This window comes from Falco naumanni, chromosome 5 (assembly GCF_017639655.2).
Source record: "Falco naumanni isolate bFalNau1 chromosome 5, bFalNau1.pat, whole genome shotgun sequence".
NCBI classification, from domain to species: Eukaryota; Metazoa; Chordata; class Aves; order Falconiformes; family Falconidae; genus Falco; species Falco naumanni.
In genome coordinates, this window is record NC_054058.1 from 26,172,470 (window position 1) to 26,193,834 (window position 21,365).

The 21,365-nt window shown below is 42.2% G+C and overlaps 1 protein-coding gene across 2 annotated transcripts in view; it reads left to right on the plus strand.

Moving 5' to 3' along the window:
- Positions 1–6,028: 6,028 nt before the first annotated feature.
- The window catches only part of FGD4 (FYVE, RhoGEF and PH domain containing 4), a 110,955-nt gene continuing 95,618 nt past the window's right edge, over positions 6,029–21,365 (plus strand). Inside the window, exon 1 of one of the 2 annotated variants that reach the window (XM_040594033.1) lies at positions 6,029–6,220. In XM_040594033.1, the coding sequence (XP_040449967.1) occupies positions 6,085–6,220 (136 nt within the window). In that variant the 5' untranslated portion in view covers positions 6,029–6,084. Of the gene's footprint in view, positions 6,221–17,712; positions 17,843–21,365 lie in introns of those variants that run through there. The other variant, XM_040594034.1, reaches the window with a different exon arrangement.

Sequence of the window (21,365 nt, forward strand, 5' to 3'; positions counted from 1 at the left end):
CGGATTAGCACAGCTCACCGCCAGCTCCCCAGCAGCTCCTGAGAAAAGCACTCCCAGGATATTTCTGGAATGTATTTTCCTGTCAGACCATAAGGAACTTGTGGGCAATATTGGGAGCAGCTTTGGCTAAGTTTTTAATTCACTATTTTCCACAAGGAATTTAACTTGATCTGGAAAAAATCCAGAGACTATTGATTCTGGATATGGGGTACACTTAGAACAGTTGTCAGTCTTGCCACGGGAATCAGACCTCGCTAAAATGTCTCAAATGGGGAGCTTAGACCATGGTTTTTAAACTTTTTTTTAAATAGTGGCTGTTGATTGTCACTGCAGAAGAAAGAAGAAACAGGAGAAGAGTAGAACATTTCCTTGAGCATAGCTTGCTTTCTCTCTCCTTTTTACTTACACGACCTTATGGAAGTTTGTTTTCACCTGTACTTAATGCAAATCAAAGCTGAAGCACTGTTGCTAATGGTATCCGAATATCTGAGATTAATTGAATAGCGCAAAACATACTTCGTTAACCTGTTGTAGTGATAATGAAGAATATTCTGACTTGTAAAAGCAATCAGTCTTTGTTGAACGAATGCCGTTCTGCAAGACTTGCCTAACAGAACTGATTGAATAGCAATTACTCCCTCTAAGCGGTAATCCTTCAGTAAAACTAAGGGATATGCTTGATAGCTTTATCTCAACATGCTTTCAACAAATTCCAAGCATTTGCTTGCAACAGACAAAACGCTTCTGTGCAGCAAAAAAAGGGGTAAAACAAAATTAACATCGAGACAGTATGCAGCAGGAATGTTTCTTCCTCTGGTTATCACAGTGCAGAGCTACATGTTAGCGTTCATGTGTGTGGTGGAGAAAGACGCCCTGGCTGTAGCGGGTATAAATAGGATTCTTTATCACAGTGGCTGGAATTGGACAAAATGTGCTGCTGGGTAGTCCCTACAACCACCTTTGAGAGGGCCCAAAATGACAAGAGGGGGAAACAGGTTAAACACAATGTTCCCTTTTATCTAGTCAAGCAAGACAAAACAGATTTGTGTTAGAAGCATTGTCTGGGTGAAAAGAAACAGCCATGCATTTTCTTCAGCGGGCTATCTACCCATCTTTTTTGTTCCAGCAGTTAACACCTAGGATTTGTCTAACCCCCCCTTGGAGTGCTTGTCGTGGGTTACTTCTGATCATCCCTAAGGTGTGGTGAGTCCTAGACTTTTCAATGGGCAGTAAGCAGCAAGAGCCGTGTGCCTATTTTGGTGGAAGCCAGCACAACGCTATACATTCAGGGTCCCCACCCTGTTCTGATACATACACTGGGTGCTGCATGGAGAACCAACATCAGGCTTGAGTCCCTCTTATCTTTGTAAGCCACTCCCCAGGCTAAGAAGCCACAGCCTGCAGCCTCAGGCAGAAAGTCACATCATGTCTTTGAATGCTGGATTCTGTGTTTGCCTGCTGATTTAACCAAGGTTAAGTATCTCCCTCACAGTTGCTTGCTTAGTCTGTGTATCTCTGTTGTAGGCACTGCAGTTGCTTTGTGCTTTGTAATTGCTGTTGCCATCAGAAGAGACTTTTCATCTGGAATGTGCATGCGGCCTGAGATGAGTGAGATTCTTCTCTAATTAGTATCCTACTCTATCTTTTGCTATATCAGTTCCCTGCTGGCAGAACTGGTTTGTGGGTTATACCATACGCAGTTCACAGAAGATTCAAAATTTTATGATGATCTGTACCTTAACTTAGGCAGGACTTGTCTTGGTTATTTATGTATCACTTTGTATTTAAGTATGGACTTTCTATATTACAAGCTGAATTTTAATTTTAGTTTTGATTTGGAGTTTCATATCTAACAGGGAATGGCATTTTTCTGTCAGACCTCAGAGAAGGTACACACATGTATTTTTGTTAGGTGCTGAGTTCACGTATCTTCTTTCTCACCGTCCTGTAGATTTATGTTCTAAAAATGTTACACACAGATTTACTGTTGGGTACAGCACAAGGTAGTGCTCAGAGGAGTCAAAGCTAGAGGCCATGAACTGAATCCCAGAAGAGATTCATTGTGTAACTAAGAAGAAAATAAAGTTTAACTCCAGCAGAAATAAAGAAACTTGACCAGAGGCAACAACAGAAAGCCTCACTCAAGGGGTTAGTGAAAATCAAGTCTTCTGAAGGCTGGTTCCATTAAGAGAAGAAAAGGTTAATACAAAGAAGTTTACTGGAGGAACAATATTTTACATACAAAGCGAAGCATTTGTTTTCTCACAAACTAAACAAAGATTGCCTATAAAGTCCTGTTTCCCTGGGTGCTTTGGTGCTCCAGCAGCAATGAGTGCTTTCGAGCCTTTCACATACCAAAAGAGCTCTTTCAACTTTTTCTTGAGGTTAAACCTTGCCAGCCATCCTTGCCTCCTTCTGTACCTCTGTGTGCTGCCATAAGGTTCCTGTTGTTCCTCCCACATACAAATAGGTGTAATTAAATCAAGTCTCCACCGCTGCATTTCTCACCACTCCCACAGAAAGCTTTGGAGCCAGATGGCCCAGCTATTGCCCACACTTGAACGGGTTAGCTGTGGCTTACCGGTTATGTCAGTTACCACACAACATGGGGGTATGTAACTCTTCCCGCACTTTGCCTAGGCTGGGAGGTATGCTGCAAGGCTTTTATTCAGCAGTGCCATTTTCTGACCTTCATATATTTCAAGCGGTATTGGCAGCACTGTCTATCTTTGAGCTTATTTTTCTGTTCTCAGATCTCTTCTTTACATTAAATTTTTAATCATTTAGGGTGATGTTTTCCAAGATAATATCTATCTCAGATAGACTTTTTACACTTAGAGAGTCTTTTGGCAACATCAGCAAGAGGAAAAACATCTTTCTGTCTCTCCCTGGAGATGGAGAACAAGAAAGAGTGAGAGCAATGTATAAAAACAAGGGAAGGGCATGCCAGAAGGGGAGGCCCGGTTGTTACCCTGTTAAAGCAGGCAGAATGGACCTCTTGCTGATGTACAGCGGTTCAGAGCCAGCTAGAACCAGCTGCTCCGGGTCTGTGTTGTAACAAACCGAAAAGAGAGCCAACAAGGTACTCTGAGAAGCCCGTACCGCACTGCAGTGTACAAATGCTCTACAATTTCCATTGATTTAATGACTGCGTGAATGGCTTCTATCTCAAGCTGTCATCTTGCTGCTTTAAATATATGTGTGTTTCAGGAGGATTTTCTCAAAAGAATAATCTTTTGTGACCAGCCTCTTGATGCCATAGATTCTCTTTGCTGAGGTGACCTTTGTTTTCCAGTGACATTGTAATGAGTTACTGCTCGCTGATAACATCGCAGAAAACAAAATTAACCAAGTTCTACTGCTTGGTTGAGTAGGGTGCGTGCATTTGCCCTTGCTTCCTTAGCTGTTCTTTTTCCAGAAGCAGAGCTCTATGTCTAAAGAGGCAAGTACAAAGTTCCATAATAAGTTATAATCGTGCCTGGATAAAGATTGGCAGTTGAACAATTGGCTAATATTTGGGTTAATCTCATTATCACCCATAAGAGAAACAGAGAAATGTCTTCTGTTTTCAATCTTACTTTCATTCTCACAAGGTAACATTTTGTATTTTACTACTGTATTGACATCTTGGTCAACTTTGAACAAATCACTTTGTCCCATAATACCTCATTTTCCTGCCTTGTCAAGAAAGGCCGATACTTCCTCCTCGGCGAAGTGCTTTGCGAATTATTAATGAGCAGTTCTCTGCCTCTCTTGCTCTCTTTGTTTAAATCAGTAATACTAAAGACTACTCAGTACTCAGACTGGTCTGAGTTCAGAGGAAGATTTAAAGGCACACCAGTGTTCTGGAAGAAGATTTTTATCTGAATGAGTTAATGATTGATCCTTGGTACAAATCCATGAACTGTACGTAGCTAAAGTTTACAAGAATCTCTAGCTCATTGCAATAAAGTCAGCAGGTACTAGTGCTCTTTGTAAGTATATTCATCTCCATATACCCAGCCCAGCTGAGGTGGCTGAAGTCAGGAAATAAATCAGTGTTTTACCTCTGAGTCACTGCTTTGTTCTTTATGTTTGCAAAAGTAAAACCTAATGTTGGCACCTGCAAGCACACAAATAAAAGCCAGGAGGTGACCTGAACACCTCATTTTTAGTGGGAAATAAAAGGGGAGGCTATAAGATATCAATCCTCTTCTGGAAGAGAATAATTTCACATCAAGACCAAAAGAATGAGATCTTTGGCATGTGGTGGCAGATGTCCCAGCTGCACCAGTTTCCCCCTGTGCTTGCTGCTGACCTGCTTTCTAACACTGAAAGTGAAGACTCACTCATTTGACTTCTGCCTCATGATCCGTTGCTGCTGCATGTCTGTGGTACAGGAGGCACCATTATGGCTTCTCTCTGCCACCGTGCATGGGTCAGATATCGCTGGTGCTTCACGCAGGTGGTCCCCTGGCATCAGGAGGAAGTGTGCTACTGTCAGGTCCCACATGCCAAGAAAGCCTGCTGGAAAGGACTCAGCAGGAGCCTCACACCATGGCACAAGACTCTGAAAGAGGGTGATGCCCCATTGCATTGTTCCCACACACAGATGTGGCCATGTTGCATGCACAACTTCGTGGGTGCTGACGAAAGGTATCCTCATCCCTCTGGAGACAAAGAAGTTGCAAAGTCAGCAGATTGCCTGAGCAGTCCATAGTATCTTCTTACTGAAGATGTAAGAGCACAGCAGTGGCTCTTGTCATGGGTCAAACGAAAGGTCTCTCTTGCCCACTTCCCATCTCCGACAGTGGCAAAAAACCCCATGTTAAGAGCAGGGCAAGTGTGGAGGGGTACTTCCCCAGAGTATTCCTTCAAGCCCCAGCAATTCACGGGCTTCTATGGCAGCTAATGGTTGTGTTGCACCATTGCCAAAGGGAGAACATCCCTGGAGCATAGCTGACTGCGCTCCTTTTGTGAGAAAATACACGCAAAAAGTATGGATGATGGCAAATGAGGCAGCATGTTACTGAACAGGAACCCGTGTTTTAAAGGTTTAAAAAACCCCTGGGGTTTCCAAAGCTCAGAAAATCCCCGTGTAGTGGGAAAAGTGCTTTGCAACTGGTTTTCTTCTAACTGCACCACATCAGGGTCCCTAACAGACTCAAAAGCTCTTGTCCTGCTACCACAGGCAGGTGCACCACTTCTGCCACTGGTGGCACTGGGGGAGATGCTCTGCCTCCAAATATAATGTCTCAGTCAAGCAGGTAAACGGGTGCTTCAGACACTGTTGCTATATAAATAAACCTAATCCAAAGTCTTGCAGCAGTATGGCCTTCTGATTGTCTTTCTGTTAGTATGGATTAACATTGGGAGGGAGGCAACAGCTTTGGCATGAACGCAGCATTCAGCTGGAGAGGTTATTGATGCAAGTACTGCAGCTCCAACCCTGGCATCAAAACTCACTTTTAATTGCTAGTACTCAGACATCTTCGAGAACTTTCGTTGGAAGAGGGGAGCTGTGTTATGGCCAACAACTTCTATGTACGCTGATAAACCTTCCAGGAGCGGGGCCTCCCCTTCCAGGGAAGGCGTTTGAAAGGCGAACGGTGAGGGAAGGGAGGGAGCGCAAGGCACACGTCGGGGCTGGGTGGTGGGGCGCTGCGGACCCCGCCGCAGGCCGGCGAGGCTCTGCACCGGCCGGGAGGGCGCACAGCGGGTGCGGATCCTGCGGATCCCGCGGATCCCGCGTCCCTGCGCCGCCGTGGCGGGAACTCGCCCCGCGGGCACCGGGCTCGGCGGAGCTGCGGCGCGGCCACGGCCCGGGTCGGGCGGCGGACCGGGGCTGCCGTGCGACGGGGCGCGGCGCCCGGGGGCAGCGGCCGCAGGGCGCGTCGTGCGGGGCGGCGGCTGCCGGCGCCCGGCCCAGGTGCTGGCGGGGGCGGGAAGGGGCGGGGAGCGGCGGGCAGGTGAGGGGCCGGCGCGGGAGGAGGCCGGGGGGGAGGCGCTGCCTTCGGGGCTATGCCGGCCCCGCCGCCCCGGGGCGGGAGGGACGCTGAGCACCCCGCGGCTTCCCCCTCACTCCGCCTCTCTCCCGCCCCGAGGATGAGCGGAGCCGAGGGCGCGCACTTCAGGCGGACGGCTATCCGCAGGAAATCCAGCCCCGCCGCCCCCCATGGAGCAGCGCCCGCCTGCCCCGCGGGCACCCCGCAGGGGGCGGCCGCCCGGAGGCCGCCTGCAGGTAACGGCCGTAACGGTGCCCCGGGCCCGGCCCCCCCGCCGGCACCGCCGCGCTGCGGGACGCGCTCCGGGCGGGACCCCGGGGGTGCCGGCTGGCCCGGGGGGGAGCGGGGAGGGCGGCAGCGCAGCCCCGCCTGGCTCGGTGACTCCGCCGTGCGGGCTGGGTGCCGCGCCGCTCGGGGGCGAGCTGCCCCGGGCTCCCCGGCGGCTGGCCCGGCAGCGGGCGGTCTGTCAGGGAAGGGCCGTGTTTCCTGGTGCAGCCGGGACGCCTCGCCCCGCCGGCCGCTGCCGTGCCAGCCCGTGCGGTGGAGGTGAGCGCTGGCACGGCGACCGGGAGGGGGCTGAGCCGGGGAGCGGGGAGCCCGCCGGGGGCTCGGAGCCGGGGCAGCCGCAGCTCGGCACGGAGCGTTCCGAAGGTGTAGTTCTGACAGCCCTGAGCCCCGCAGCGGGCCAGCTCCCTCCTCCGACAGCCCCGCGCCCCGTGTCTGCCCCCCCCGGTGCCACTTTCTTTGCCCCTTTCGGCACCGGACCCGTGCTGGGCTCCAGCCGCTCGTGCGGGGTTAGCGCGGCGCTCTGGGAAGGGACGGCAGCTTCGGCTGCTGGTCTGCATGACCTTGGCCACGCTATAAACATAAGAGATCATAAAATGCAAACTTCAGAAAGTTGTTGCCTATGAGCAAGTTAACACCACCACCCCACCCCCATTTGTATGTCTACACGCACACACCCATTTGTATGTCTAAACCCAGCCACTCTGGTGTGACAGCAGGTGTGACACGCTGGGCTCATGCTTGTAGTGTCACAGAAGCTTGGGTTTATGGATGTGGAAGGACAAAGTGGACGAAATAAAGCTTGACATCTCTGACATATGCTTGTTAAAACGTTGGGAATTATAACATAAGGAATATAAGGGTGGGATGTTTTGCTTCGGGACTGTTGTTTCGCAAATTCCCAGGCAAGTGGCCTGCTTCATTTAACAGTAAGTATGCACGCATAAGAACAGACTACCGCCATGCTGTGCATAGCGTGCTTTGTTTTAACTCTAATGTGTAGTAACTTTGGATATGTATGTGCCACTACCAATAAAAAATTGTGGGTTCATTCTTTTTCCTAATGCCCTACTTGCATGTTTACATCGGGAAAGAGGAACTGGCAGCTCTATTTGTAGTAGGTAGACTTAATGGATTTCACTCTCCTCTAGTAAAAGTAAGCTTGCAAAGGGATACTGTGTTTTCAGTTAGTTTTCAGTTTCATTAGGCTCCTGCAGTACCCTGTTACCTTGGAGTTCTGGGTAAGTTTCGTACTCATCTACAGTCTTTTATTGTTGCTCTTTCATCTGTGCATGCAACAACTCCACTGGGTGACTTATCTACTAAACAAGTGCAATGCATAGCTTTTTCAGTGTCAGCATTCTTGTGGCTTTTGGATGGCAGGAAGGTTGTGAGGGCCAAGACATATGCGAGGTGCTGCTTATCAAATGTCTCTGCATTTGATAACTTCAAATCTGCACTGCAGTAACCAACTTCATGGTACTTTACTGCATCATGATTTCTAAATATGATTGCAATATGAAAAACTCACGAAACTAAAATAAATTAATCCCAAAGATGTGGGAAATAAAAGGGAGACTCAGTGATGATTTTAGGCTTTTCTCATGTAGGTATGTATATCTTTCCTTTTTTCATTCATAGTCCATTTCTCCTAGAAAATTAGGTGAAGAGACCTTGTGTATACAAACAATTTCTTTTAGTGGGACTTTGACTCCCTGTCTAATCTTCCTGTTGGCACAGGCCACTGCGGCATGTGCTCCAGCATCCTATAATCCCGGGATAGCTTTGTAGTCTTCCTCATTGTTCTTTGTAGTCAGAATGCAACTGCACTTGCTTCTGTTGCTCACAAAAGGTGATCAAACTGCCTTGATTTTGGAAGTATAAACTTTAATCCCCAGATGCAACATAAATGTGGGTGTGTTCTTTCTCCTATGAAACAGCAACAACAAAAAAGCAGGTGTTTACACTTTTATGGCTTAAAAATGCTAACTGGATTTTAAAGGGGTTTTCTAATGCAGAAGTATGCTTTTGACCTGCTTGAAAACCTTATTAGGGAAAAGGAGGGGTTAGCCTAGCTCAGACATCTCCAATCCTTGTCCCTGCTGAGTGCTGTGAAATAGGCCAGTTACTTTACTGCCTGGGGACGGGACTCTGGCAATTGTCTCAGATCTTTATCTGGACAGCACCTGGAGAAACTAGATGTATTACATGAGCTATATATGCTTATAAATGCATTAGAAAAAAACCCCTGGATGATATATATGGCAGGCATATCAGAACTCTTCTCAGACTAGTAAATTGTGTGTTAGTGCAGAGAATTAATAAGACCTATTATAACTTCTGTACACACAATAGTTTCCTCACAGCTGTTGACATTGACCTGATGAAATAGGGAACGTGGCAGGTTTTCTATACTGGGAGGCAGAAGATCAGAGATTATGTCCGTTCTTGGTGTTGTCTGAAAACATTTCCAATGCTGAAAGGGGTCGCTTAAGGTTTCTGTTACAGCATCAGTCTTTTGTTGAGCATTGCACAGAAGTGTCTGACTTCTAACAGAAAAATCTTTCTGCTCTTCAACATACCATATTCCAAGTCATTCAGGTTCATGGTCATGAGCAAAACTGCAATTGAATTTTGTTAACATTTGAGTTTGAAAAGGCTTGGTGTGTTTACCTACCTAAAAGACAAAGCAAAAATTATTTCCTGTTAGAAGTTGACATTAATATAAAGGTTTGACAAAAGAGTACTTGAATCTTCAGAGATACTTTGAAATAGCTGGAAAACATCAAGGCTGATATCTGGAGACAGTTTAGAGAAGAGCATTCAGTGCAGTAGCATGATTAATAATTTTTTTTGAAGGGAATAACTAATGTGGATTCGGTGTCTTTTTTTCTGCTGAATTAGAATTCAGAGTTGATACTAACTCGAACAAATCTTTACTTCAAGTTCCCGTATGCATGTTAACTCAAAATTAGCTGTCTGCCAAGAAGCAGGTCTAGGCTACTGCGTGCTTGTGCAGCACTTTCATTAGCCACAAGCTCTGCAAAGTGTGAGCATGGCACTGCTTTGATTCTGCATGGGATTAAGCTATCCTAGAAGGCTGTAACTCCACTTAAGTCGACTAGATTTAGCTGTGAAGACATAGCTCAGAACACAAGGACACAGTAACTCACTTTCACAGCAAGAAATAGCTTCTTCCTCCCATCAGTACGGTCATCTATGTCCTTGCTGCACACAGACTGGGTTAACTTCTGTGAGGTTCAAATCTTGCACTGGTTCCTTGGCTCTGTTCACGTATGTGCAAATTTACACCCTTTCTGCACTGCTTTCTTCTGTTCCCTTTTCCCTAAATATCTCTCTGCTGGCATTGTACTGTATGTTGGCAGTCTCAGACATTGCGGTGTGCCTCTTAGGGAGCTGAGGTAATTTGCATTCAAGACAGCATTCACTGCAGCAAGGTGTCTGCAAACACTTGACAGGAAAAAAAATAGTTCCCCACCACTACTGTTGTATCTCTACCTGTTAAATGGATATGATTTTATGGGATTATGTTAACAGAAATTCAGTAGTCTTTCAGGTTTCTGTCTTGCAGTGGGAGATAACTAAATGAGACTCTTAATAGTGTGCTGTTCAAGTCTATGAAAAATGCTTTTGTTCAGGGTTTTAGTCTTATAAAGCTAGAATGAGAACTATGCCTTGCCTGGTAGTTTTTCATTGTTATTGGTTTTGTTTTATTTTTGAAAAGAATGAATTTTGGACTATCATTCTCCTTGTTCCTGGCTTCGTGTTACCCGCTGCATTTTGTTGACTGGTCTGCAGTGATTGAAAACCTGATTGTGATACGGTGTATTCAGGGAAAACCTGTAGGATCATTAGGGCTAATCTAAACAGTGACTGGAATCTGTAGATGCATTAAAGACCACTGCAAAAGAGAACTAGTTGTCTTACATGCCTTCCTGTTTTATTGAAATTTTTCTGAAGCTGAGATTTACCAGAGACAGCTGATACTTAAAAATGCTGAGTGGAAGGTGAATATATAGGAAACTGTTGCTAAATATTCCTCTCCCTTCAAATGTGAGAGAAAGTGAAGTATAAAAAATTGCTTTATGTAGAACTTGCGTGAAAACACATTTTCCCATCTGTTATTAGAGAGCTTCCTGTTTCTGTGGGCCAAATTAATCCCATGTGCCTCCTATTGAAGCAAATGTCTTCTCTGAAAGTGCAGGAAATGGAACTTAGCTTCCTGAATATATTTTTACTGTTTTCTTATTCCTTTCTTCCCTTGCTTTTCCTCCAAATATTTAGGATCAAAATAATCCCGTAAAGCCAATAACAGTGTACTGTTTGGTTCATAGACTATCCAGGATTGAAGTCACTTATATGTGTATCTTGGGTTGGCTTGGTGGGTCTATTTGGCCCTTGCTTTACCCAATAATTGTTGTTGGTCTTGTAATACTTGTAATACTGACTTCCTGGTGATTAGGATGGTGATTTGCTTCAGTAAATTACAATTTGTATTCACTGCTTGACTTGCTAGTGCCAATACACGAAGGGTTTCAAAGAAGAATTCCAGTTTGACATGGATTTACTGAAAATAACCTGTCTGCTTCTTGCTGGTGATACCGAAAAACTGGCAAAAAGAAAATCCTCTAAACTTCATTTTGCAAGTTTAGAAGGCAGGCATTCTTTATTGCAGCGCTGGGCACACGGAGGTTAGCATCTCAAATCATGTGCACCTATCTGACCAGCATTCCTCAATTTATTACAACAAAACATACGTATTCATCATATTTCCCCCAAATCAAATACGTATTGTAACTACTTCACCAAAATGATTTACATATGCATAAAGCACTTGTGTATGCACGCTTCACTCCTGAGGATCTTTCTTGGGGTCTTTTGAGACCCCTGGTGGTTGACAAGTTGGTGAACTTCAGCTGAACTTTCTTGGGGAACATGCACACTATTTGTTCTTAGAGAACTTAATTTGTCCTCTGTACTATATGGCTTTGACTGCAGTGCTCCGTTACCCTGTTTCCCTTGTCTGTTGTTAGATCACAGGTGTCTCAGAAAGCTTGCTACATCTTAGTGAGCTTATTCCACAGGTCGAGTTAATCATTGCTATAGTTTCAGCCTCTGTTAGTGATTCTTTATATCTTAATTATAGCACTGGAGAGACTTCTTTAGAATATACCCAAGACGACAAAATTGTGGAGGTGCTGGTAAATGCCATTCCTGAAATACTTTCAGGCGTAGCTGGAACTGAAAAAGTAATAGTTTGCATACACAATACAAATCAGTTTGTGGTACAAAATCACAAGCAGGTTGCTTTTGCAGGTAAATTAATACATATGGTTAGGAGATTTCTGGATTGGAAAAGGAGAGCTTGCTCAAGGATTGTGTTACTTTTGGGCAACCAGTAAACCACAATATTGAGAAAGGAAGCTGTTCATTTTAAAAAGAAACATTATTTGCCGTTGGCTATTATTTTCTCCCTTGTCTGTCAATACCTGTGCTACTTAAAACTGCAGTTGTCAGACTTTTCACCCACTTCTTAAGTCATGGTGAGGGACTATCTCATTTTGCAGTAATTTCAGTCAAAATCCTGTTAGTAACTGGGCAGTATTTGATGCTGCTTGTCAGTATGTCTTGGGTACAGTGTGATCTGTGATAAAGCACTTGGACTGCTGTATTTTGCACTGTTGTGTCTTAAAGTTGTTTTATGTATTTGCTGTATAAGACAAAATATCTTCACAGGATGAAGGGTTTGCCAGAGGAAAAGGAAAATATGAAGCAAGTAAATTTTAAAATAAGATACTTGTGAGCTTTTTCTTCTAGTTCTGTCAACGCTGGATAGGTTTTCTTCAACACTTTGTTGTCAATTCAGTATTTTAATCCAGTTACTGACTGCAAATCTTGTAGCTGAAACTCCTTTTTCTATGAGAGGAAAGAAAAGGCTTTCTGTTGCAGTGTGGGATACTGTGTGTAATAACTCCTCTGAATATAAGGCGATCCAGGATGAATAGTTACACTTAGATGATCAGAACGATCCCTTCCATCATGTTAAATCTATGAATAAACACTGCCTCCAGCTCTTGATGGTTGAAACATTTTAATCAAATGTGTAGCTGTGGACAGCTTGATATATTCAGGCTGTTGCCAATAAACTACTGTACTTCTGGCAAGGGGAGAGGGAATTCTGTTTAGAGAGGGTATCCTGAGATTAGTAGTTTTGTCAATAACCCAAGCAAGTAAGAGGAGGAAATTGAAAGAGGAATTTTTAATGGTTTCTTCAACTAGCTGCCTTGGAAGTCGCATTTTAACAATGATGGCTTTAGCAGAAAAAAACAACTTTTGAAATTAATGTAGGGAAAAGAGAATGCAGCTGTGTTGAAATGTTGATGAACTAAGTAAAAATCAGAGAGTGATCCCAGCACACCAAATAGACAGCAGCGAGACGGTATCAGAAGATACGGAGAAATCAGTAAAAGCAGAAGAGGAGAAAAATTAAACTGCTACAGTAGTCTGCAAAGCCAGGCATGTAAAGAGATGTATTTTTAATGAGTTTCAGAGCAATTTAATGCCTCTGTAATGCTCAGTAAAATGGAGCACAAAACGGATTAAAATTGGAGGCAAAAGACACTGAGAGAAGGTAGGGCAGGGCAATGCAATAGTGTTAGTTACTAAGTACTAATGCTAAGCACGTCACAGATAATAATTAAAACAAGTTAAAAAGCCTGGAAAGAAGGAAAAACGTGGTGGAACTGTAATGTGAGGTGTGAAATTTATTCCTGACTTCTGACCACATGTTGCCTTGCAGCAGACATAATAATGCAGCTGACGTGCAGGTCTATCCTTCTCCTCTTAAGTAACTGCAGGCACTTGCCCTCCCTCTCGAATAGATGCTAGTGTGCCCAAATGCAGATGAGGATCAAGGAAGGCAAAAGTAACTCTGAACTGATTCAGTGGCTGAATTTATTCTGGCCTTTTAAACGATTTAGCTTTTTATTAGTTGAGCATGTGATGTTTCCATGCTAGGCTTGTGGTTCTGTCGGTCACTGTTGTGACCGAGCCCTCACGGTAGGGACTTGCACCTACTGTAAGGGCACCGAGCCTTGTAGCCATATGATTATGTTGTAACTCTGCCCTGCTCCTACATACTTGAAACCTGCAGGGTCTGAGCTGCCAGAGTGCTGCAGTGCCAGGGCTGCTGGTGGCCCTGCTGCGTGTGGCCATCCTGTGCCACCATTTGGTGCTGTGTTCTTTCTCTGGACCACCTGGATTCTTGATGGGGCTTCCGTGTGATCCCTTTGGGGACTTTGTGGCACTTGAAGCAAAAGTCAATAGAGAAGTTTCTACCTGCATCTTTGGTTTGTCTTCTCTTTCCGTGAAGCACGAGAGGCCTTGATTGGGACAACTTGAGAGCAGATATTCCTGCCTTTACTCGGTGGTTTCTGGAGGTAGAGGAGGGAGAGGGTGTAGGGTTCCCTGCCACTGCTTCTGGTTCTGGCTGAGGATCCTGGTCCCACCAGTTGCTGTTCCTTGTGAGGACTGTCTAGTTTTTAAGCTCCAGCTAGTATGCCGATATAGGGTGACTTTTTATTTACTTAAGGGTTCTGTTGGTAGCCTTTTATCTTTCTACTAGGCTCAGGCATTCAGTTGCTTAAGCTGTTTCATACTTGTACGTTCTCTTCTACCATGAAACAAATATTTTAAATCAGAAATCACAGTTAGGGTTTACAGCAGACCTAAAAACCCCCTATAAATTGCCTGAATTGTAAAACTGTTAGAGCAAATAATATTTTAAGATGTTTCTTTTGAAATGTTTTGTCCTGTTTCAGAAGGGCTTGATGACAACTTCTTGTAGGGAGTAATCAGAATCTTTTTCCTCTTTACTCTCACAGACCACCATTCACTATTTTGTCTGTGATTATTCAGTTTCTTAATTGAATATTAATATACACATTATTTGTATTAACAGCAGTAATTGAGTTGGGAAATGAAACTTACCGGCTAATTACATTCACCTTCAGAATTGGTGATTTAAGAATCCAAGTCACCGATACAGAAAAAATAAATTGGTTTTGATAGAATTGAAACTTTTTTTCAGTTTTATGCAATTATACTGCTAGCCTTTTCTTTAGCTGACTCTTGCCAAAAGGTCCTTGTCTTAGTCCAAGAGTACTGTACATTCCTTTTCATTGTCTGACATTAAAACTTGTCTTTAAGAAACTACGTTACATCTGTGAAGGTAGAATTCTTTTGTACTTCAACTATTCTCCTATGGGCTAGCAGTACTATAGCATTCAGGAAGGTTATGTGGGATGACAGACGCCTGAGGATGGTTTTCAAAAGTTCCTAAAAAGAGATCCTTTATATTTGTCCTTTGAAAGCCTGTAACTATTTAATTCTTAAAAAAAGAGGATTTTTATTTCTTTAAAATAAAAGCTTGGAGATTTTTGGCTGAAAATGTGATTCTAGGGAGGTTTTGCAAAACATCTGATTTTTGTGGTATGTGCAATAAAATGAGAATTGCTATTGGTGTATAAAATTATTGGGAATTTGTGTTTTGGCTTATTTTAATACTAAAGGTGGAACTGTGAATTTTATTAAGATGCATTTTAAATTTGAAAGCAAGTTGCATCTATTTTCTACTAAAAATAATTGTCCATTTTAGAAAATAGAGTGGTGGTTAATGCAAAGTTTTAAGTTGATTTTCATCAAGTTCTGGTGATCTGACCCAACTGTTGATCTGTAATTACATTCATACTCTCTTAAGTTATGCATGGTAATGCAGTAAACGCTGTTCTTTATTAATCTGTATCTGATCCAGTGGACAAATGGGCTCAGCAGGCTTACAAATGAAGGGTATGCTAACACCCAAGCTGGCACTCAACGTGCTGTTTAGAGACTGCCGAGCTAGGTCAGGTAGCAGGAGGTAATTTCCATAGCACTCTGTGGTGGCTTTTGTGGTCAGGTTGAACGGAAGGGTGTAAGAAAGTCCAAAATGCAACAACCCAAGTGGTTGCTTGTGCACCTAATCTCTTTCTAAACTTCCATATATCCTTCCCTGTCCTGTATCAAGCATAGAGTGTATCTTCAGAATAACATTCCTGGCATGCAGCCAGAGGGGGAGAAAAACATCCATCCTAACTGTATGTATAGCCAACAAGAGATCTGGCTTATGTGGGCATGGACTGCCCTTGGTGTTCAACTTCAGTGTGGAGGATTGCCCCTTTAAGTGTTCATCTTATTTATTTTCTGTGTAAGGACTGCTTGGGCACAGGATATATTGAAAGCTTTTTGTTCATAGAAATAAGAACAATATTAACATTGTGTGTATTAATACATAATTTAAAGAAACCTCAAAACCCAAATGAGTTACCTCTTCCAAGGATTTTGGTAGAGCTTAAACAAACAAGTGTCTGTTTATCTGAACTGTGGAGAATTGTTGCTTCCTGGTTTTAACAACTGTTAACTTTTAACAGTATAATCTGCTTTTCTCATGTGGCCAATACCAACAGTGTAGTTAACTAGTTTTATATGTTTGGGATTTTTTTTGGTTGTTTTCAGCAAATGCAGTTCAACTGCAACAGAAAAGTAGGCTTACCGTTTAAAAATCTGAGCAATATTGGTATGTTGGAATGTGGTACATAATGTGTAGATCTTATCACTGTGAATATTGTGTCCTCTTTGTTATTTCCTAAATGACATTTAGCTGGATCCTGATTAAAACTAATCTTAATTGGTTTTTGTGCCTCATGTAATTTACAGAAAATGTTGAGATAGGTTCTAAATGAAAAAGGAGGAAAAAAGGGATTAAGTAATTTCACTCTGACTTGTGATTCACTGATTTAAATATTTTCATAATTTAGAAAACTGAGGAGTATTTCTAGAGGTGTCTCATATATCTCAAATTGTCAGATTGCTTATTTTCCCCACAGGGTTAAATAGTGATGTTTAAAGATGTTTGCCAAGCTCTTCTTCATTGCTTCTGTTCTGCTGGGGTCAAGGTGTACATGTTCAGCATTCAACTGAAATAGCATGTGGTATTTGACAATTGTGACCAGGACCATGATCCTCATATGAAATAAGACCTCAGAAATCCTTCACAGGTCTTGTAAAACTTCTTTGATACAAATAATTCAGACTTTTAATCTCTAAATACATGACTTTCACTATGGTTTGCTGAGAGAGTATTAACATAGTCCTTTCCAAAAGGAAAGTGTCTTTAAAGCTGACACAGAGGAAAACAGCCAGTGTCTGCAAGACTGGGGTGGTAATGCTGCTGAAGTATCTGCATGGAGAATGTCTCTGGGGCATAGCAGTTTAACATAACTCTTTTCCAGTTAATATGTCTAGGCATGATGTAATGAATACTCAAATATGGTGGTTGCAGAATCCAAACCCTCACTTGCAGAGAAGTGACTATCCAGCGGTGCAAATGCCAACTCAAGTTATGTTGTTCAGGCTCAGTAAGTGTCAAAAGTGCCCCTTTGCAGCGCCAGGCTTTCCGATTGTTTCCTTTTGCCTGAAGATACTTGGGAGACAGTCTACAGATCAGGAAAAAACTACAGACATTCTCTATTAGAGTGACGTTTTGAAGAGAGTTTGCTGCAGGAAAAAAAAAAATCCAATTCCATCTGCTACCCTGTGGTGTAGAGTGATATTGCTCACACCAATGCTGGCTTAAAAATAGATCTTCCACTATTTCTTTCCTTCTGTCCCATGGAAGGAGATTAGAGACCTGAGCAGAAGTAGATGACCTGTGCTCTGTGAAGACTATGGGAGTGCATATATTTAGTAGTCTATTTTCCACAGTGCTCTGCTGAGCTCTCCTTGCTAGTACAAAAGTACATATCCCAAGAAAACGAAACCCCTCCTGCCCCTCTCTGCTTCCCCTACATTCGTTCTGAGGTAGTTCTTTGTGTCACTAATATTTGGACTGTCTTTGCCCGTGTAGCAACCTAAATCTATAGTTTGGGATGGACATGGAAGAATTCCTCAAGTATTTTTCCTTCCTCAAGAAATCAAGCACTGTAGCTGTTTGCTGTCGAATGTTAGCTTCAGTTTCAGGAAGGAAGAATGCTTTTTAAATATGAAAAGTGAGAGTCTATCATCCTTGCTAAGATTGACATGGATTGCATGCTTATTATAGTTGATGAGATGGTAGGTAACTCTAAATGTAGGTAAGGCTATCAGAGCTGGAAAGTGAAATACACAGAGCTGAGATATCTAGAGTACTACAGTTGAAGTTTTTTTTGGTTTTGCTTGTTGTTGGTTTTCTGGTACATGTGGAAGGGCAGGTTGTTTGAAGTTAAATACTGTGTTCACAGTGGCTTAGGGTGTGGAAGCAGGATCGGCTTTCTGATAAGTTTTTCTTTTTCCCAGGTATGGTACAGAAGGGGTTAGAAAAGCAGAAGCTATTTAGTAGCTGGAAGTAAGAAGAGAAGGAACGCGGGCTGACTGCATGGTGCTGAAAGGACTCTTTATCCTAAGGGTTTTTTTTTTTTCTTTTTTATTTTTCTTGGTGTGTGGGCTTACACTGCAAGGCAGGAGAATTCTGATAGCTGGTAAGCATGTTGAACTTTAAATGAAAACTTCTGAACTGCTTTACTGCAGCTGCTGACAAGCCACGTGTAGAATAAAACTAGGTAATCCTGTGCTAAGGAAGAAGAACCTCTATTTCTATCATAAGCTCTTGAATGACATATATTCAAGTAAATAGAAGCAAATCATATATGTTTTTGTGTAGAATGTATGCTGTCTTCTTCCACTTGTCTTTTTTTTTTTTTTTTTCTGTATGTGGATGTCATACTATTGCATGATCTGCTGTTTGAATTATGACTCTATAATTAATTATCTGGGGAAGTGTGGTCCTTAACTGTAGCATGGTTCCTGTTAGTGTGGGTTGGTTAAGTGTTTTTTTCAGTTGGGTTTTTTTAACCCTGTTGTGGAAAACATGGTTGTTTTTTTTTTTTAAATAAGGTGAGTTAAAATCTTTTTGCATATTGGAGGCAATTTGAGAGACTGTAACTATGACCTTGCCAGTCAATTGACAGATTTCAGTGTTGTGTAAAGAGGTCTGATGTTAATATTTTGGGGTTTTGTTGTTGTTGTTATAGGTGGCTTGCCACAGATAAACTAGGGGGGGAAAAAGACTTTTTGAAAAATTATTTTAAATTATTATTTTTACGAACAGTGTTAGAATCACTGTTTAACTGTTTGGGACATAATGGCAATCTGTGCAAATATTACCTAAAAGTTCCTGGAAAATAAGGAATACCTTCAAAAGCTATAGTAGGAAATAAGGAACTAAAAATTGTGATGTGTCTAATTTTACGTGTCTGCTAGTTCACAGCACTCTTACTGCACAGGCTGCTTCAGACAGCTGTGGTGCTGCATTGTGGTAGCAAAGGGACTGATTTCTCAATGGATTGGCTTTCTCATGGGCATTGCAGTATAGGTAGTTCTTCCATGGTGCATTTATTGGTAATCTAAAAATTTCCCTTGTGTATAAAACAGCAGGGGGCCAATCCAATCACTAATGTAATTTGATAGACTATACTCGACCTAAGTATTAGGATATGGCTGGATATGGATACGGTTTGGATGTAAGCATTTGGGCATGGTAGATACCTCCAAGTATTAAACCTTCAATTGTGTAATGTGGCATTTAAAATATTTTTTATTTCTTCTGATATTAAGCCTGACTTACTGTTCCTCATGTTAGGAAGTAAAGGTCTTAGCCACGTCTATTTTGATTTAAGTCCAGTTCATTCAGAGGCTTTCAATTAATGCTTTTTGTCTTGCCTTGGAAATATCCATGTCTGCCATATGTTTGTGGAGTAAACAGGGAGAAGTGCTACACAAACTGAGGTTGTTCTTCAGGACTGTTTGCCCTCATGTATGTTTAAATAATGCTGCCTGCCTACCCTGTTAGTACACTGCAAGAACAAGGCCAAAGGCAGCAAGTAGACTGAGAGAGTCAAGTTGTCAGTCTTTTAGTATTGGCTTTGGAATATTTTCCATTGATTCCAAGGCTAGTTTTTCTTTTGCATAACATATTGAATTTGTGTAGAAAATGTGAGTGAATTTTGTATGTTGAAGGTAAGGGTTAATGCATGTCTGATACTGTAAGATAATGTAATAGATTATAGGCAAGTTTCTAGCAGCAGAATTTCCTGTCCTTTTTGATTGCCTGACTTCATTAAAAATCCAAGAGCCTCAAATGTTGTCTAAAGTTGAAGTTTTCCCTTTTCAAATGGTCATTTCAATTGTGCTTTTATCAGTGCTATGCAGTCACAGTATCACAGAACGGTTGGCATTGGAAGGGACCTCTGGAGATCACCTAGTCCAACCCCCTGCTAAAGCAGGCTCACCCAGAGCAGGCTGCACAGAGTCACATCCAGGTGGGTTTTGAATGTCTCCAGAGAAGGACCCTCCACAACCTCACTTGGCAGCCCGTTCCAGTGCTCTGCCACCCTCAAAGTAAAGAAGTTCTTCCTCATACTCAGATGGAAATTCAGTCAGCATCATGCTCTCTGACTGATCTTTCTGCAGGCCATCTGAAGGACAGTCTGCCTCAGCTGCTGCCTTATGCTGAGTCTCAAGGCACTGGCACATGAGGCAGCAGCTTGCATGGCACTGGAACGTTGTCCACCAAGATTCTCCTGTTCCTGCACTCTTTCTGGCTTCCTCAGCACAGTGTAGAAAGAAAATGAGCTCTTTCTGTTCTGAACAAGTGGAATGAACAATCAAAATACAAAAATCTCTTCTGCAGAATGATCATCTCTTATTTTGCGTATATATTACGTAGCATGATGAGATACAGAAGCATCTGGGTACAATAAGATATTATCAAGGAATGAATTGCAAGAATTTAGTTTAGCAGCAAACTACTATAGGCTGCCTTTTTATTTATTTATTTATTTATTTATTTATTCTGCTGTTGTGGTCCCTACAATGATCATAATGCAAAAAAAGTAAGTTGAAGATCCCTTTTGCACAGCATATTGGGTCAATGAAAGAAGTTTTTTGATGTGACCTTAGACTGGTCTGTTTCTTCCTTCTACTCATCACTCCCTGTGGTTACTTTTCCTTACAAAAATACAATAAGAAGAGTAAAGCCTATTTTACTATTTGCTCTTGTTAACTGGAATGTGTGGGGTTTGGGGTTTATGGGATGATTTTTGTTTTGGTTTTTAAGTGTTATCTGTTCCCCAATTAGGACTTAGCAGACACATTCAGGAATACAGAAGCAAAATACCTTTCTGAAAAGATGCATAAAATCTGTTTCCTGATTAGTGGATTGTAGAGAATATCTGCATGTCCCTTCTGATTCACTTACCTGATACCCAGTAGGAGGCAAGTGTGGACTTTCTCTATTAATTCTAATTTAGGTATTTGAATAATAATAAAAAAAAACCCCAAAAAATCTGTGTTTTACAACTACTCAGAGGTTAAAATGAAGGTAATTTTACATCCTAACCCTATACATATGACAGGATTCTGAGTTTTGCAATCTAAAGCTAATTTTCTTTCAACTTCAGTTAAGGTAATTTTAATATAAAGTTAAAAAGGTAATTTATGTTTAAGTAATTTAACTTAATTGTGTTTCAAAACTTCAATCATTTTGGTTTACATGCAAAATTGTACCTTGTGTTGAAAATATGAAAATTCAATATTAGTACATGATACCTATAAAAACTTAAAATATGAGCAGCTGCATGTTGCTCTTTATTGACATATGTCAGTAAAATACTGTATGAGCTCTAACAATATGTAGGACAGTCTTGGCAGATAAATAATTAACAGATAACAATTTAATAATTAACAATTACTAAATATTTAACAGATAAATATTAACAAAGTGTTGGTACACAAGCTTAGGTAGGGATCCTGCACTTACAGGGCTCAAAACAGGCAGGCAAAGTCAATGCCATAATTTCCTCGATTTCATATTTGAATTTAAACCAACCTTATTTCCACCATGGCAGCTCACTGAATTCTCCACCAACTTCTACTAAAAAAAGAATAATACATTACTTCCTTGCTGGAACCAGCGAAGGCTGCAGCCTGGTTTATTGTCCCTTC